This window comes from Sugiyamaella lignohabitans, chromosome A (genome assembly GCF_001640025.1).
Source record: "Sugiyamaella lignohabitans strain CBS 10342 chromosome A, complete sequence".
Taxonomy (NCBI): Eukaryota; Fungi; Ascomycota; class Dipodascomycetes; order Dipodascales; family Trichomonascaceae; genus Sugiyamaella; species Sugiyamaella lignohabitans.
The window spans coordinates 1,391,748-1,408,319 of record NC_031672.1 but is presented as its reverse complement, the minus strand read 5'-3'; the positions used below and the strand labels follow the sequence as shown (position 1 = coordinate 1,408,319).

Genomic DNA, 16,572 nt, shown 5'->3' with positions numbered 1-16,572 from the left:
GCCCTGCCTGCAACCTGACGCCCGACTCGAGCGAAGCGAGAGGAGCAACCAGGGTCTGGGGCGGAGCCCCAGCCGCCGGAGGCAACACCCCCCGCCCCCCAGAGCCACCGCTGCGGCCGGAGGCGGTTGGGAGGTATCCAGCCGCGGCAGCAAGCAGGGGCAGCAGCGGCGGCGGCGGCAGGGGGAGATGGAGGAGGAGGAGGCTTTTGTTTGTTTTTGCAGGAGAGTGCTTTGCTGCCAGTGGCCTCTTTTCTGCTGTATCTTGCTATTTCATACGTATTATTAGCATACTCCGGTTGCACATTGCGAATTTATTTGTGGGTCAAGGTTTTCAACAACTTTTACACGACTTGCTCTTACTATTTCTACTACGATTATTTATCAATTGAACTCAACTCAATTGAACTGATTTGATCTTTGTACTTTGTACTTTGTATTCTCTCCGTGTGTGCTGTGCTATCGACGCTTATTTTTCGGTGGCCGATTTTTTTTCATCTGATTAAAAATACTAGTTCGGCTCAATTGACATCTGACTTTTTTTTTAGTGGGTGGCAATTCTTTCATATCTCGATTGACTTTTTCTGGTTATTTAATCGAGAAAATTGTCTGCTACGTTATTTGTTTGACGACTGTCTTTCACTACTTTCTCTGAAGTCTTATCTCTGTTGCTGTTGGTTGTTACTGATAGTGATCTTACTGCTAATTGATAGTGATTCTGGTGCTACTGGTACTTGATATTGATACTGTTGTTAGCTGATATTATATTTACAGGCTCTTTTAAGTCATACTAGTACTTTGTTCTGGTATTTCTGTTGCTGACACTGCTACTGTTGCTGCTGTTAGTGTTATTATTCGACAATCGACATTAGTACCGTTACTGGTTCCTGTTGATTCTTCCGATTCCTGATTCTGGATTCTTCTGATTCTCGATTCTTGATTCTTGATTCTTATCGAATTTCCAAATTTTTTTTTCTAGGTGATACTTGATTGTCCTGATATCTCTCTACAATGTCTGGAACTGGTCCTCTTGCTCCTGGCGCTGCCACTCTTGATCACACCAGCAGTTCTGTCCCTGTCTCGACTCCTGTTGCTGGCTCTACTACTGGTGCTCCTGTCACCAAGAACAGTCTTCGTTCGAGACTTCCTCCTGTGTTGACCTGGGAGAACCCTGTTCGATCCGGCACTGTTCTCGCCGAGATCCTGGGTGTTCTTATCGTTCTCCGATACGCCAATCTCGTGCGATTGGCTCTTCGTTTTACTTATATTGCCATTGGTGTCACTGGTGCTGCTGAGTTTGCTACCCGACACTTGTACGGCAGTTCGACCGGATTTGTTTCCTCTTACCGTCCTTCTCGTTTCATCCATCTCAACCAAGCTTCTATTGAAAAGTATGCTTCCTGTGCCACCAAGGCTGTTGTCCACTCTGTCAATGATGCCAAGAGACTTCTCGATGCCGAAGACTTGTCTTTGTCTTTGGGATCTTTCATCACTGTCTTTGTCCTGTATGTTTTGACAGGTTTCTTGTCTATCTCGACTCTTTTGATCATTTCTGCAGTGGCTCTATTTGCCGTTCCTCCTATTTACCTGCAATTCCAGACCGAGATCGATGATTTGCTTGCTCATTTCCACAAACAAGCCCACGAGCACTACAAGAACGCTCATGGTCAAGTCATGAACGCTGCTGGACCCCATCTCGACGTTGCCAAGAAGCACTTCAACAATGTGGCCTCTGCTGTTGGTATTAACCGTGGAGGGTTCCCTGTAGGCTCGACCGGCAGCAAGCAAGACATCCCCACCAAACCCGCCGAGCCCGTCGACGTTCCCGGCGGAGCTGCCATCACTCCCTCGACTCCCATCCCCGAAAAGAAGGCTCCCCGCCTGTCCGAAGACGCCTCGGCCATCCTCAAATCGCACGAAGCCACTCAAAACATCGACTCGGTCCCCACTATTCTCGGCAACGTCTCCCTCGATCCCCACGCCTCGTCCACCCCTCACCACGTTCCTCCCACCACCACTGCCCAAGACTACATCTCCGAAATCGCTGACAACACCACCCAGACCTCCTCTCTCTAACCCCGTGGCCTCTATAGTCTCCTAAAAAACAACTTCTCCCATCCTTCCCCTGCTGCCTCCGGCGGCTGGGGCTCTTCCCCAGACCCGGGTTTTGGGTCTGCCTCCGGCGGCTGGGGCTCCGCCCCAGACCCTGGTTGCTCCTCTCGCTTCGCTCGAGTCGGGCTTAGCGAGCCGGGCAATTCGTAGCCAATTCCGCAGCCACTAACGACCCTTGTCCCACGGGCTCCACGCCCGACTCGAGCGAAGCGAGAGGAGCAACCAGGGTCTGGGGCGGAGCCCCAGCCGCCGGAGGCAGCAGGGGATGTGTGAGGTTGGTGGCAGATTAGTAAGTGGTTGTATATTCGAAATCTACGCTGCGTTTGATATTGGTTCGCAGGAGCACCACGGCCGAGTCGTGGGTGTGGCCTTTGAGGAGCGACCATTGGTTGATAACGTCGGCATCGACTTTGGGCAGCCCGCAGTGGATGGCCCGGTAATAGGCTGCTCCGTATGCCATGGGGTGCTGGTCGTACTCACCGTAGATGATGTAGAGGTAGATGGCGTAGCACCGGTCGAATTTGTATCCCGGTGGGATGAACTCGCTGTGGCATTCAAAAAAATGGATAGGGTCGTCTTCAATCTCTTCCGTTAGTTTGGTACGGTCTCGCAGGTGGTGTGGTGGCCCTGGCGGCCGGATCAAACGCATTTGATCACAGTTAGACATCTTTCACGTGAATAAAAAATGTCAAAAGATACTGGAAAATAAACTGCTCTTAGAGTGTTTGTGATGGTGAGGGTGACTAACGGTTATGTGGCCGTCAACGATAATGAATATGCGAAGATAGTGCAGCATACTCGTCGCATTCTGCGGCAGTGCAGTACCCCTGTGGAATTCGGGTCGACTCGTCGCACATAAGCGTGTCCGTTTGCGGCGTTTTCAGGGGTACCGATCGCTGGTGTCTGCATGGTCTTATGCAGGGTCGTGTCAACCTGTCGGCGGTCATGTCTGTGTTTGGGGGGAGCTGGGGCTTTATCATGATCGGTTCGTTTTTGTGGTTCGAGTGGGAAGTGGGTGAGTTTTTTTGGACTGCCTCCGGCGGCTGGGGCTCCGCCCCAGACCCTGGTTGCTCCTCTCGCTTCGCTCGAGTCGTTTCGTCGGGGAAGAGAAAGAGAATTCTGTGCAGATACAGAGGAGATTCAGTTTTTTGTCTATGTCTTATCATCTGGCGGTTTTTGATTGATGCTAATCGGTGTTAATAAATCTGCTGGTGAGGTTATGAGACAGACCGTTATATGTTCGTGAGGTGGACGGGTTCTGTTGTTCGGTCTTTTCTTTCCAGTACCTATATTACTCCTCTCTGTTATTGTAGGTTCGGTTACTCTCGATCAATCAATGAATTATGTTTAAGTTCAATATTATATATGATTAATAAGATGCAATCAACTACTATAATAATAATAATAATCAATATTAAAGTCCTAACACAATTATACAACAACATTAAAATATTACTATACTCTCATATGATAGTAGGACTATTCTACTATTGGCCCCCTACGGGCGCAATCAACTACTTATATATCAGGGGATCACACTCCGGTAAAGGTGAATAGTTCTGCACCAATAATGATCGTGATTGGCTCTTGTAATATACGTGGGCAATATACTTTGGTCGGTTGAGTCTCGTCGTTTGTATTTAACTGGGATGGCCTTTTTTCTTATCCGGTTGATGGAATTAGTTTTCCAATGGAACAAGTTACCCTATAATAATAATAATAATATAATAATAATAATCAATATTAAAGTCCTAACACAATTATACAACAACATTTAAATATTACTATACTCTCATGTGATAGTAGGACTATTCTACTATTGGCCCCCTACGGGCTATACCTTCGTGTTGGTTTCAACATGTGCGCTAGATAGGCCGGATTCCCCAGAACCTCCCTTTCCGAGCAGTGGAAAACCTGAACACCTTTGAGTAACCTTAGTATTTACTCCAGTGGTCAGGGGAAACCGCTGCTAGCTAATTCTCCTCAGAGAACGTGCTATCTTAGCTTAAAAGTGACGGATTCGCCTTAAGGACAAGTTACCCTATGACGCCTGCATCTACTGCGCATATAGGACCAATAACATCTGGAATCAGCTATCCAGAAGCCCAAAGACTGCAGTTCTAACCGGAAAGATGTTAATGGCAAAACAAAGTCAACAACGGTATTATTGGGCCATGAGCTGAACCGGTTTGACGCCTCGGAGGGTGTTGAAAAGGTTTGGTCACGTACAATTGGAGAAAAAATTGTTCAATAAGTTGCGTTAATGGTTTAGTGGTAAAATTCATCGTTGCCATCGATGAGCCCCCGGTTCGATTCCGGGTTAACGCATACTCCTATCCGCAATAGTTTAATGGCTAGAATCTCCGCCTGTCACGCGGGAGATCTGGGTTCGATTCCCAGTTGCGGAGCACTTCTTTTTTTCTTGCTGAATATTGCTATTTTTTCAGACCCGTCACCTCATTGTTAGTTACAAAGAACGAAGAAGCAATGGAAAAGTACAGAAGGTTTGAGCAAAACTACATACGAGATGCGCTGACGACCATTTCATATATGCCTGTCTGAGACTATGCTTATTACAGATGTCAACCGTTTCATAATTAATAGCAGCTATAAAGGCATAGGGTTCGAGCTAGATGCTTCGTTTCAGAAACTGTTCGACCGGCAGACAGAAAGACAATTACCTATGCTACACAAGGCCAAGGTGTGTACGACGAACAATTTTGGAGTCGAAATAATTTGCTTTTCCACGATGGGGTTTGTTTGTAACTTGAGATATCTTGCATGCTTAGAAGGGCCAAAGAGGCAGCATGCTGCGTGATAAACAGAATAATTGCTATTACTATTACCAGTATTATTATGCCCATAGAAACAATTCAATGCAATGAAACAACTCCATATAATTATATGAATAGGATGAGAATCGAACTCATAACGGCCGTTTGCCATTGTTCATATCTTGTAAAGATGGCAGTGTAAATATCTATTTCGCTGGTTACGGGCCCAAATGAAAGCCCACATTTTGGACTATCGCTCTGTATCCCAATCATAAGACGGCAACACGAATAAAAGACTAGTAGCTGACTCAAAACATCGGCAATAAGAAGGCTATTATACTCACTATGTCTGATTTGATTGTTATATAAACTCAAAATAACTCAACACCAGAGCTTATATAGCAGGCCCTTAAACACAAACCCTTACCCTATACTAAACTGAAAAATCTGAATGGCTACCATATTCTACCTTTCCTTCACGATTGACAATTTAATGTCAAAATCTTATCAAGCTTTAGGAAAAGATACAATATACTAAATCTCAAGATTAAATAGAGAACGTTTTGGTGAGCGTTAAACTAGGAGTGAGGGCCCTTAGAGCTTAGCTGGGATTGGTTTCCAACAAATGCGTTAATGGTTTAGTGGTAAAATTCATCGTTGCCATCGATGAGCCCCCGGTTCGATTCCGGGTTAACGCATACGCTTATCCGCAATAGTTTAATGGCTAGAATCTCCGCCTGTCACGCGGGAGATCTGGGTTCGATTCCCAGTTGCGGAGCACCTCTTTTTTTGCTTTTATTTGATTTGATTGATAGAATACTTAGGGCAAACCGAGACCTGGTGTTCACCCAACTGATTCCGCAATAGTTTAATGGCTAGAATCTCCGCCTGTCACGCGGGAGATCTGGGTTCGATTCCCAGTTGCGGAGCACCTTCTTTTTTTGCTCTTTCTCGTTATATTTTTTAGTCAATCATTTTACTTGGAACCATTTAAAACAGCAGTTGAGTCTCTAACAGCCAGCAATCTCTCACGAAGCTGTAACAACTAGGGCTATAGTGGAGCCCCTCCCCCACGTCTATGATGTAATCCTCATAGCTCACTTCTTTAAATAGCTAGGAAGGCGCTAAATCGTTTAAAGACAAGGTGTGAAGTTGGCCCCAGCCACAAACATTTACCCCGCATATCATTCTGGGACCTGCATATTAATGCAGATAGCAGAGACGTAGCAATCAACTTAAAATCCATTAAATCAATGAAAATATAACGACAACCGACTCATAAAGAAAGAATAATAAAATCAACTATAACAAATTACTAGATCCAGGTTTGGTCGTTGATTGATACAAAGTTCATAGTTTGTTTTGGGATTATCGAGAGTTGCCCCCACGCTTCTGCAGATGTCGATAAGATGATCATCGCAGCCGGAAGTGAATCTCCTGTTGATCTGCTTCATTAATTCAGTTTAAGATCACGAACTACCGCGGAATTAACTAATTAGGATTCCGAATAAGCTTGAACGGTGGAATTGAGTTCAAATCTACTCAAGCGAGACATTGGGGTTGCTGAGAAAGCTGAACCTAAAACCTTTTTAACAATAGTTAGCTCATACTTGCCCAGTTGTCTACATAAATCACCCCCTTCTGAATACAGAGCAATGAGTCTGATGATCCAACAGTGGCCATATTTTTATCGATTTAAGTTGACCCCACTTCCCCGGATTATCCAAAATGGGGTATTTATGACTCTCATCTGACAATCCATAAACAATCTTTATTATATAAAGAGGGGCTGATACTCTCAGATGTAATAAGTCAAGCAGCTACGATGGATAAAGTGAGCGAAGAATTTAATGAGAACCCAGATATCAAACCACCTCCTCAGGACTTGGTGGAAATCGATGCTGGTGTATATTTTGAGGTCAATGAGACCAGAATTAATGACGAGCTCATAGCTCTAGAAGATGAATTAATTACAAGCGGAAAACGACCGTATCTAGCCTCGAAGATTGTTCCCAAACCAAAATATTTTGTATGGCTTTTGGCATCTCTGGCAAGTCTGGGTGGATTTCTATTTGGTCTTGATCAGAGTTTGATTAGTGGTGCGTCTTTATATATCCCACAAGCACTCGGACTATCAGCCTCGGAACTGTCAATGGTAGTCGGATTCACGCCTTTAGGTGCGATATTCGGTGCGTTGATAATTATGCCCACTAACGATGTACTGGGACGAAAATGGGCTATAATTGTTTCTTCAGTTCTGTTTACAGTCGGGGCTATAATGGAAGCGGCAGCACAGTCATTTGGGGTTTTGTTAGCTGGTAGAATGATACTCGGTGCAGCACTTGGTCTGCTCTCGGGAACTGGTAAGTAGAGCGCAGTGAGCTGATCAGGACTTAGTCGAGCTTTTTAGATAAGGGGCAATACAACTAACAAGTTACAGTACCAGCGTATATTTCTGAGAACAGTTTGGTGAAATTCCGAGGTGGTTTGGTATCTCTGTACCAATGTATGGTAGCATTTGGTGTCATGTGTGGTTATGTAGTAGCAGCTATCTTTAATAATGTTAAAGGAAACTGGAGATGGACTCTTGGCAGTTCAGTAGTGTTCTCAGCGCTGTTGTTTTTAGGAATGCTTTCACTGCCAGAGAGTACGAGATGGCTCATGAGGAAGGGCCGCAGGCTGGATTCCTATTTGATATGGAAGCACGCCAGAGGATTTGATTCTTTCGAGGAACGTAGAGAATTTTTCATCATGGAAAGAGTGGTTCTCCACGAACAGGAGCAATCCAGAAATAGATGGGTCTTCCTAGACTTTTTCAAGAAACCACGGTGCTTCCGTGCACTTATAATTGCAGTTATCTTCCAACTAGGGGGCCAACAGGTAAGTAAAAAAAAAAAAACAAAGAAACTCACCACTGCCATAACAACAGTAGAATTAGCAGTAGAAGATTCTAACTAACTTATCACACAGATGTCAGGTATAAACTCAATAGAATATTTCCAGGCCACACTATTCTCTCAGACTGGGCTATCTTCACAGAACGCTGTGTATACAAGTTTGATTGGCGGTGGAGTGATGTTCCTCTCTACCATTCCGGCTGTGATTCTTATAGACAGACTCGGGCGACGAACCCTGACTCTATCATTGATTCCTGGAGTCTGTATCGGTCTGTTCATCACGGGATTCTCGTTTCTAGCCTCTGACCTTGGAGTGAAACTAGGAATCTACCTTCTCGGCATGATTATCTTCACAATCTTTTGGTCGTCAGGACTGGGACCTGGACCATGGGTATTCGCGGCAGAAGTGTATCCCACCTATCTCCGAAGTTACGGGGTCAGCATTGCAGCCCTCTGCGACTGGACGGGCACATTCATTACCACCTACCCGTTCCATCAGATGTCGGAAGCTATGACCTCAACAGGCGTTTTCGCTGGATTCTACTGCGGAATCACCATAGTCGTGGGAATTCTGCTGCTTCTATTCATGCCGGAAACTAAAAACCTGACTCTCGAGGAAATCAACGGCGTCTTCGAAGAATCTCTAACGGATATCATGACCACGAACCTCAAGAACACAAGGAATACCCTGCACTTGCTGGCTCATTTCCGCTTCAAGGAAGTATGGAGCCTCGAAAGACATACTTAATTATATTTTTTGTGCTGAATTTCTGGTATCAGACTGCCTCCGGCGGCTGGGGCGCTGCCCCAGACCCCGTTGTGCTCGCTTCGCGAGCTCACGACCGGTCCCCGACCTGGGATTTTTACATGAACTGAGCAATTCTGAACTCACTAAAACAACCCAACCGGGCTCAGAACCTCACTCCAAGCTCGCGAAGCGAGCACAACGGGGCCTGGGTCAGCGCCCCAGCCGCCGGATGCGGGTCTGACACCCCCGCTTCTTCAGCCTGCATGGACATGGATGCAGCTATTTCGGGATTTTCGCTGCATAGAAACAATCCTCATTCATTTGTCTTATCATCCTGCGTCTGATCAGAGATTTAGTTGAAAACGAGAGAGTGACAGAGAAATGAGAGCAGCAGCAGCAGTGGTGTCACAGGCTTTGGACTATTTTTCAATTAAAGACGGCGATGTCAAATCTTATCAGAGAAGGTTTCTTGCCGTGCTGGTAGCATACATCGCATTCAGTTTTCTCGGTTGGCTGGCATCAGGAAGCGTCGTTCTTAGTCAGATTTCCAGTATTGTTTCAGGACCCTTTTTCTGCTACCTGTGTTTCACTTTTTATCAGTACATTGAAGTCAAGAAGTGGAAATACGGCTGGCAGATATTTTGGCGGGTGCTGGTTTTGTTTATCTGGTTCGTTAGTCTGGGTTTACTAGTTTTTGCTATTTATATGGCAGCCAGCACCGCTGAAATGTGCAAAGATCTTGATCCCAGTAAACTTCCCGGACCAGGCCAAACAGATCCAAAGGATGCCACTAATGGACTAAACGACGGACCAAATGGCGCGAAAATCCCCCCAAGAGACGACTTTAGCGATTTTTACGGTTTTTCCGTCATTGGCAACTCTACGGCGCCTGTTAATGGCGAGGATTTTGCCAAGATGATTGCCTGTGCTTCTTTTGAAGCTCTCCGACAAAGTTGGTTGTTTCTCGGATTTTCGGTTCTCTGGGTGTGTCTGCTATTTGCAGGTAATATCTATGAGCTTGTTAAGTTCATTCAGAGAAGTCACTCGTACAAAGGCATCAATCTCGACGAGGAGGAAGTTTTGGACCTGGCTGAGGATTTTGAACTTGCGGATGCTGAAGAGCTTAACATTAAATAGTGTAGCTTGAAACTTGTATGTCTAGAGCATATCTGTATATTAATGTTAATATATATAGTATATTCTTTTATATTAAATTATATTTACATTAAATATCAAACTATACCCTTTTACCTCGTTTTATACCTTATATCATTGGATATCATTTTGTACCATTTTAAATCTGCCTATCGGTAGAAACTTATATGTGAAACAGGAAGAAACAACTCAATTAACCAGGAATCGCAGTCCTTTTGGAGAAGCGAGAAAAGAATAAATCGGAAATAAAACCCGGAATAGAAAAAACTGGAACGCCGAGGAACGACTCGAGCGAAGCGAGAGGAGCAACCAGGGTCTGGGGCGGAGCCCCAGCCGCCGGAGGCAGACCCCATTCTCGGATCGAGATCCATGCAGCCGAGATTCGCTGCAAGATTGAGAGGAGATTTTGGACTTATCTTGCAGAGAACTCCCAACGGGCTGTGCTTTTTTCGAAAATCGCAACATAATCTGCGGCTGGTAGGGTTTTTGCAACATTAAGGTTCTGGAAAAGACATTCATCGCCACACGTTCACTGCCTTTATCAACAGAAACAAGCAATCAGTCAACTGAACACTCATTTTTTAGTTGTTGGTGGTTTATTTTTAATTAGTGAAAAATGTTTCGCTGTAAATACTCCGAACTATCGGCAGACCCTGCTCATAAATTGAAGGTTGCCAGAATCCATTTCCTGTCTTCTTTGGGAGCCAGTTTTGCTTTAGGCGTTCTTGCCATGAATATTGAATCGCTATGGGTTGCCAGTGCTATTCTCATTCTCAGACAACCTCTGTTCTTGTTCACTTCAATCTCGTTTTTCAAGCTGATTGAAGCCAAGAACTGGAAACTCGGCTGGCACATTTTCTTCAGAGTGCTGGCTCTGTTCATTTGGGTTCCATTTGTGATTGTGAATGCCGTGATTCTGTTCAGTCTGATTGTGACAGTCAAATTTTGTCGAGACTCTCCTAAAGACGTTTCAATGATTCCTCAGGATGGAACTCCTCAAAATGAGGCTCTCAGACAACTTGCTGAGACTTGTAACCAACTGAAGGACCAGATCTCTCTTGAAGATCTCCAAAACAGCCAAGTATTCATGATTATCCAGACCGTCTTGAGTGTACTTATTCTTGTAGGATTTGGTTTCGAGATGTTCAAATTCATCCGCAGAAGACGTGATTACGAGCAACTGCCTACCGACGACGTTGAGTTTGACATCAACATCGAGCCAGCTCCTGCTTACGAGCCTCCTCAAAAGATGTAAACGGGCAGCTAACTAGCAGTAAATCCCACCTATTGTGACGGTCTTTTAAAAGTAGTTGTGAATTAGGCACTACTTTTTCTTACTTATATATTATTCTTGTCATCTCATTATTCAGATTATTTTTCCATTCTCACTATTCGTGTTATTATATATTCAATAAAGGGTACTATCGTTGCACTTTCTCCTTAATGGCAGTCGTCTCTGACGAGCAAATAAACACGACTGGGGCCGTAGACCCCCGACTCGAGCGAAGCGAGAGGAGCAGCGGGGTCTGGGGCGGAGCCCCAGCCGCCGGAGGCAGACTCCCCATTGTCATACGTTAATTCCAATGTAATATAATAATGCTATATAAATAATAAATAAAAAGAAGGTTTATGCGAGGAGGTCTTTCAGGACATCGTCTACCAGAGGCCGTTTGTTTACCAGAGCCTTTTTGCCAATTGTGTTAACCCGTGGTTTTGGCGGACCTGAGCTATTGACTCTTTCCACCAGAGGTTGGCGGGTTTCCTTTGCCGGACTGAGTATCTGAGAAACTGGGTAGTTCGTCGACGGAGGAGGAGGCACTCGGTAGGCCGAGAGACAGTTCGACTGCAGATTATACATCCATCCGTTGGTCTGGATCATGGTAATAAACTCGCGAAGTACGGTAGCAGTTTCGAGGGTTTTTCTCGACCCGACAATGACAAGCTTGCTCTTGGCCCGTGTGAACGACACATTCAACCGTCGCCAGTCCTTTAAAAGATCACCCACATGTGCACGGTCGTTCGACCGCACTAGCGAAATCACTATACACTCCTTGTCTCGCCCTTGAGCACGGTCGGCTGTCAAAATTTCAAGGTCTTTACTGTAAGCAATTGTATCACTCAACACTTTGAGCTGCGATCTGTACACAGAAATGACCCCTATCGACGAATCAGCCACTCCACAGTGCCGTAGAGCTTCGACCGTCTGTCGCACAATCTCGGCCTCCGTCGGGTTCTGAACCCTGTCTCCTACAACGACTTCCTGAGCGGGGACGTTATCGGTGTTTAGAAATAAGACGTTCGAGCTGCTTGGTTAGTTTCGTGGTTGGGCCGGTTTGCCTCCGGCGGCTGGGGCTCCGCCCCAGACCCCGTGGCTCCTGCTTCGCAGGAGGGTTTCGGGGGTGCCAGTGGAATTTACTTACTTTTCGTCTAGCACTCGGTCAAGCCAGTTGTTTTGAACTTCACTGGACTTTCTCCAGGAATCAATGCCATGCTTGTTTGGGATAGTCAGTTTCTGGTTTTTCACTTCATCGGATCCGCATTTGAGTCGCCCGTCGTAGATGAGCTTGTTGGAAAGAACCATGATATCAGAGCACATTCGGTACTGGTGCTCGAGATTGACCATCGCATGCGGATGATTTTCACAGAGATACTTGAACAGACTTATGTCAAGCCCGCCTTCTTGGGCTTCCACATTGCGAACTAGTGGCGATAATTGGTAGTGGTCGCCAACAAGCACAAACTTGTCGGCCAGTCGAATCGGTCCTAAACACGATGGAAGTGTTATTTGTGAAGCTTCGTCCACGATGCAATAGTCGAAGCGTCGCTTGGAGCACAGCCAGTTGTTGATTCCCAGACATGTGATTCCAACAACGGGCGGCTTGAGATAATACTCCTCAATTTCCTGCTCACTTGTTGCCCTTTTTCCCTGCCCCACAACATATGGAACAATATCAGGGTGTACTTTTGTTACTCCACCAAGTCGAAGCATGTCAAACCCTTTATTTCGCAGCTTCAGGAGAATGTTGTCAACTGCACTGTGTGTATGTGATGCAATGAGAACAGTTTTGCCTTGGTCAACCAACATCTTCACAATCGCAGCAATAGTCGTGGTTTTCCCTGTTCCCGGCATACCCAGAATCAGAGCATAATCCTTGGCTTTGATGACTTTTTCCACTGCATTCTTCTGGTCGGGATTAAGATTCATGCTCTCGAGATTACAGCCAGCGGGAACAGTAGCCTCAAATTGAGGTGGTTCTAAGTCAACTACTAGACTCCGTCTTCTGTGATCTCCCTTTTCCACAAACAGCTGAAGAATATTGTTGCGAAGCATTGACATTCCCAGTCCAAACTCATCTCGGTCTATGCGGAAAATTGGTTGCTGTCGCTGTGCCGAAGTAGATTTCTCTCCATACTCAGTTCCAGCAAGCATACTGTAGAATACCTGATTCTTCACTGCATCGAAACCCGGCATTGTTTTCATGGATGATGTGAGACGCCTGTCAACTGCGATCTTGACATGTTTTGAATTAGCATATCTCAAAGTACCTCTAGCAAGACATACATGTCCTGACTCGTCAGACACAACTATCATTTCACCGTTTGCCAAATCATTCAAAGGTATTGGTCCGTCTTCGCCCTTGTTATACCGTTCCAAAATATAAGTATATTCGAGACCGCCGTTGCGTCGATTTTTCCTCTCTTCAGCAAGTTCACTGATCACCATCTTTCCATAACATCTACCGACCTTCTCTCGTCCGCTGCTGGTCATTGTCCAAATCTCTTTCAAATAATGGTTCATATCCGAATGCTCTTTATACAGCAAGCCATCCCATTTATTGAAAAAGTCCATTTGGTGAGGTGTCAGGTGTTCGGTATAGGAGTCGAAAAAATTAACACCACTAGATTCTTGGGTACCTGACTCGCTTGCCTTGTGATACACCATACAAACGTCGTTCTTTGCACAGTTGCGACATTGAATTTCGTCTCTAATGACCGGAGGCAGCTCGGCACTCTTGTCCATATATCGAACGAGCTCGTTTCTTGCAAATATCAGGTTCTTTACTTCATCCCAAATAGACGGAATCCGTATCATTTCACTCATACTGGAATAGTACAATACCCCACAAGATACTTCGATATTGTATCGATCAGACAGTAACAGCATGTAAAGAGTAGTCTGAGCACGATGCGATACAGATTTAGACGATTTCGATGTCTTGAGTTCTAATGGTACAAGGAATTTGCCAATACTAAGCTCTTGCTTGACAGTAGCCTCAACAGTGGCGTCGATTTTTCCTTTCAATCCAAACATTGGCGACCAGATTTCTTCTTCGATTTCGATCACTTTGCTGACAGATAATCGCGTCGACTTTGCCCCTGTGCCTCCACGGTGGGTTTCTACTGTAGAGCTGTCAGAAGGAGTGGGTCGTAGATAAACTCTAGCCCACTCCTTCAACTTAGGGACTACCTCGTTAAGTTCTGACAGTGCTTCCTCTGCTTTCATATTAACCAGAGTCAGTTCCTCCAAATACTTGTCAAATACTAATAAATTCATCTGCTCTGTAATAAACGAAGTCGAAAAGTCGTTTGCCGCTAGACATATTTGAAACAGTTCATGAGTAATGTTGCCCATAATAAAATATCGAGACGAATCGGCTGGTGTTCTTATTCTATCTCGTAGAACAACCTTACGTTTGCACGACAACGAGTCTGCTACGTTTGTACAAGAAACCAGGATGTCTGGTCGTAAAATGAGAAGATTTCGATCATCATCTACTACAATTTTGGAACATGACTTGTTGTACTCGCCGACGATATGAACAATATCATTCGGCTCCACTGGCGAATCACACCAACACCCTTTAAGCACAATAGACACAAATGTGCCGTCGTCAGTGGTTGCTGTGAGAATAGTATGTCGATCAGAATACTTTGCTGCCTCTAGACCAGCCCGAGAAACATGTGTAATTAAATATCGATGTAGAGTAGGCTTCAAAATAGTTATTTTCAGTGACTGTGGCTGGGATTCATCTGATTGCCTGCTACGAACGAGCTTTTCGTTTTTGAAATCATAGCCTGTGGTTTCTTTTTTGACAGCGGGCTTATGCTTTATCAAAGTTTCGATCTCTGCTGTGTCTTCTGTATCACTGCTATCTAGCAGTATGTCTTTAAATATAGTCGGTGGTTCACGAGGTTTCGACGCAACTGGATACAGCAAATTATGATTATGGGGTAGGTTTATCTGTACAGGTCGGGTTTCTTCTCGTGATTCCACTAGCGGCAGTGGTTGTTTAGTACGTGTCACAGCCTCTAAACGCTCTAACTCGGCAAAATCGATATCATCATCGTCATCCGATTGTAGTGTTGTATCCAAACTTTGCTTCTCGGATCCTGCCGACTTGTGTTGTGGAATACGCTGGTGTTTCAACGTCTCTATCTCGGCTAAATCAATGTCATCAGAGTCGTCAGAAAACAACATTGGCCCAATAGTCTCAATTTCAATAGCCGATTCCAATTGCTGTCTTGAGTTGACATTTGCAACCGGCTCAGACACAAATGGAGAGCTCTCTCTAGACAAGTCGTCAGCCAACGAGATTAGTTGAACAACGTTTTTCTGTTCTGTTGTAACAGGAAACAAGTTTGCTCGTAAATCGTCACTTTTATTGGACTCGGATTCCGCTAATTGAGGAGAAGGGTCTTTCTTCAGAGAGCCCGGCCCCTTTACTGACAAACTTCTCTTCAAATACCCAGGTGAGTACAACTGCTGGATATGCTGAGGATTTTTAGCTCTCATCAGATCAGCTCTAAGACCCTTGTTCATCGACTCGTTATTATCATTCGTAATCAAAGCGTCGCCAGTCATCGAATTGAGTCTTGCTGACCCCAATGGCAACACATCCGAGTCTATCCTTCGTAGCAGACGGCTTCGCTTTTGAGCACTACCAACATCTGTTTGAAACGGATAAGTTGCAATTGGCGAGGTTGGCGAATTAGTTCGGTATCTCTCCATTAACTCCTTAGCAGGATCCATATTCACAGGTGTTGAAGTAGGAACAACCGGCCGTAACGAATTGCCACTAGACTCGTCCTTTCTACGCGAATCAACTTGCTTATTATCCCTCGTCTTTTCTTTTCTAGCTATAGGAGTAGTAACAGCATCCTGCTTCAGTCTCGAAGATCTAATAAAATGAGGTGACGACACAGATCGGTCCATTTGTCTTCGAAGCTCAGAATGGCTATTACTCGTAGCACCGGATCCACTTCTTAACGGAGAAGACGAAAGATCTTCCCACGCCACAAATGAATCATCCTCCATTCTTTCGTCATCATCTGACGATATAACTGGCATTGTTCGAAGCGACGAAACGCCTCTGTCCTTTCTTGCTGATGCTGATGACAATAAATCAGGACCTGAATCAGCCGACTCGACCCCTCCTAACAGCCTGTTATAAGTGGAGCTCCACGAAGACAGTTTCTGCCGTTTTGAAGAAGACGACGAAGACAACAAAGAAGACCCTGCCGACGAAGTCGAGTTGACTAGCCCAACCAGTTTATTCCGTGGTGTAACAATCTGGCCCGAGCTAGCAGCTCCTTCGTCATGAACCTCACGCTGGACATTTTTCACGCCCGCAGGAAGCGATCCAAACGAAAACTGAGGAGGCATAACCGTAAAAATATCTACGGACCGCCACTACTTCAGACTAATCTGTTAGCACAAGCACCAAAAAAACCACTTTGCTCTGCTTACGAACCTACCAAATCAGTCTCCTCACAAACAGTGACTGTCGAGATCTGATCATTTGCGACGCGCTTGCATACGCGATCACTTCGTGACATTCAGCCGCATCAGGGTCCAGGGGGGAGGGGGTCAGCCAGGGGGTACGGGTCT

The 16,572-nt window shown here is 45.3% G+C and overlaps 3 protein-coding genes and 5 non-coding genes across 8 annotated transcripts; 7 read left to right on the top strand and 1 right to left on the bottom strand.

The window, feature by feature from the left end:
- Nucleotides 1-1,008: 1,008 nt before the first annotated feature.
- Nucleotides 1,009-2,073, top strand: RTN1 (Rtn1p; the record flags this gene model as incomplete). The annotated part of the gene is made up of 1 exon (XM_018881454.1): nucleotides 1,009-2,073. One exon carries the CDS (start codon nucleotides 1,009-1,011, stop codon nucleotides 2,071-2,073), a length of 1,065 nt encoding a protein of 354 aa, XP_018734672.1.
- A 2,293-nt stretch (nucleotides 2,074-4,366) lies between these two features.
- AWJ20_438 lies at nucleotides 4,367-4,437 on the top strand (the record flags this gene model as incomplete). Its single annotated transcript has 1 exon — nucleotides 4,367-4,437. It is a non-coding gene; the product is annotated as a tRNA-Gly (tRNA).
- Nucleotides 4,438-4,445: 8 nt separating this feature from the next.
- AWJ20_437 lies at nucleotides 4,446-4,517 on the top strand (the record flags this gene model as incomplete). The annotated part of the gene is made up of 1 exon: nucleotides 4,446-4,517. It is a non-coding gene; the product is annotated as a tRNA-Asp (tRNA).
- Nucleotides 4,518-5,510: 993 nt separating this feature from the next.
- Nucleotides 5,511-5,581, top strand: AWJ20_436 (the record flags this gene model as incomplete). The annotated part of the gene is made up of 1 exon: nucleotides 5,511-5,581. It is a non-coding gene; the product is annotated as a tRNA-Gly (tRNA).
- An 8-nt stretch (nucleotides 5,582-5,589) lies between these two features.
- On the top strand, nucleotides 5,590-5,661 carry AWJ20_435 (the record flags this gene model as incomplete). Its single annotated transcript has 1 exon — nucleotides 5,590-5,661. It is a non-coding gene; the product is annotated as a tRNA-Asp (tRNA).
- A 79-nt stretch (nucleotides 5,662-5,740) lies between these two features.
- AWJ20_434 lies at nucleotides 5,741-5,812 on the top strand (the record flags this gene model as incomplete). Its single annotated transcript has 1 exon — nucleotides 5,741-5,812. It is a non-coding gene; the product is annotated as a tRNA-Asp (tRNA).
- Nucleotides 5,813-6,708: 896 nt separating this feature from the next.
- Nucleotides 6,709-7,254, top strand: ITR1 (myo-inositol transporter ITR1; the record flags this gene model as incomplete). Its single annotated transcript, XM_018881396.1, has 1 exon — nucleotides 6,709-7,254. One exon carries the CDS (start codon nucleotides 6,709-6,711, stop codon nucleotides 7,252-7,254), a length of 546 nt encoding a protein of 181 aa, XP_018734671.1.
- A 4,845-nt stretch (nucleotides 7,255-12,099) lies between these two features.
- On the bottom strand, nucleotides 12,100-16,347 carry DNA2 (bifunctional ATP-dependent DNA helicase/ssDNA endodeoxyribonuclease DNA2; the record flags this gene model as incomplete). The annotated part of the gene is made up of 1 exon (XM_018881387.1): nucleotides 12,100-16,347. One exon carries the CDS (start codon nucleotides 16,345-16,347, stop codon nucleotides 12,100-12,102), a length of 4,248 nt encoding a protein of 1,415 aa, XP_018734670.1.
- Between the last annotated feature and the right edge of the window lie 225 nt (nucleotides 16,348-16,572).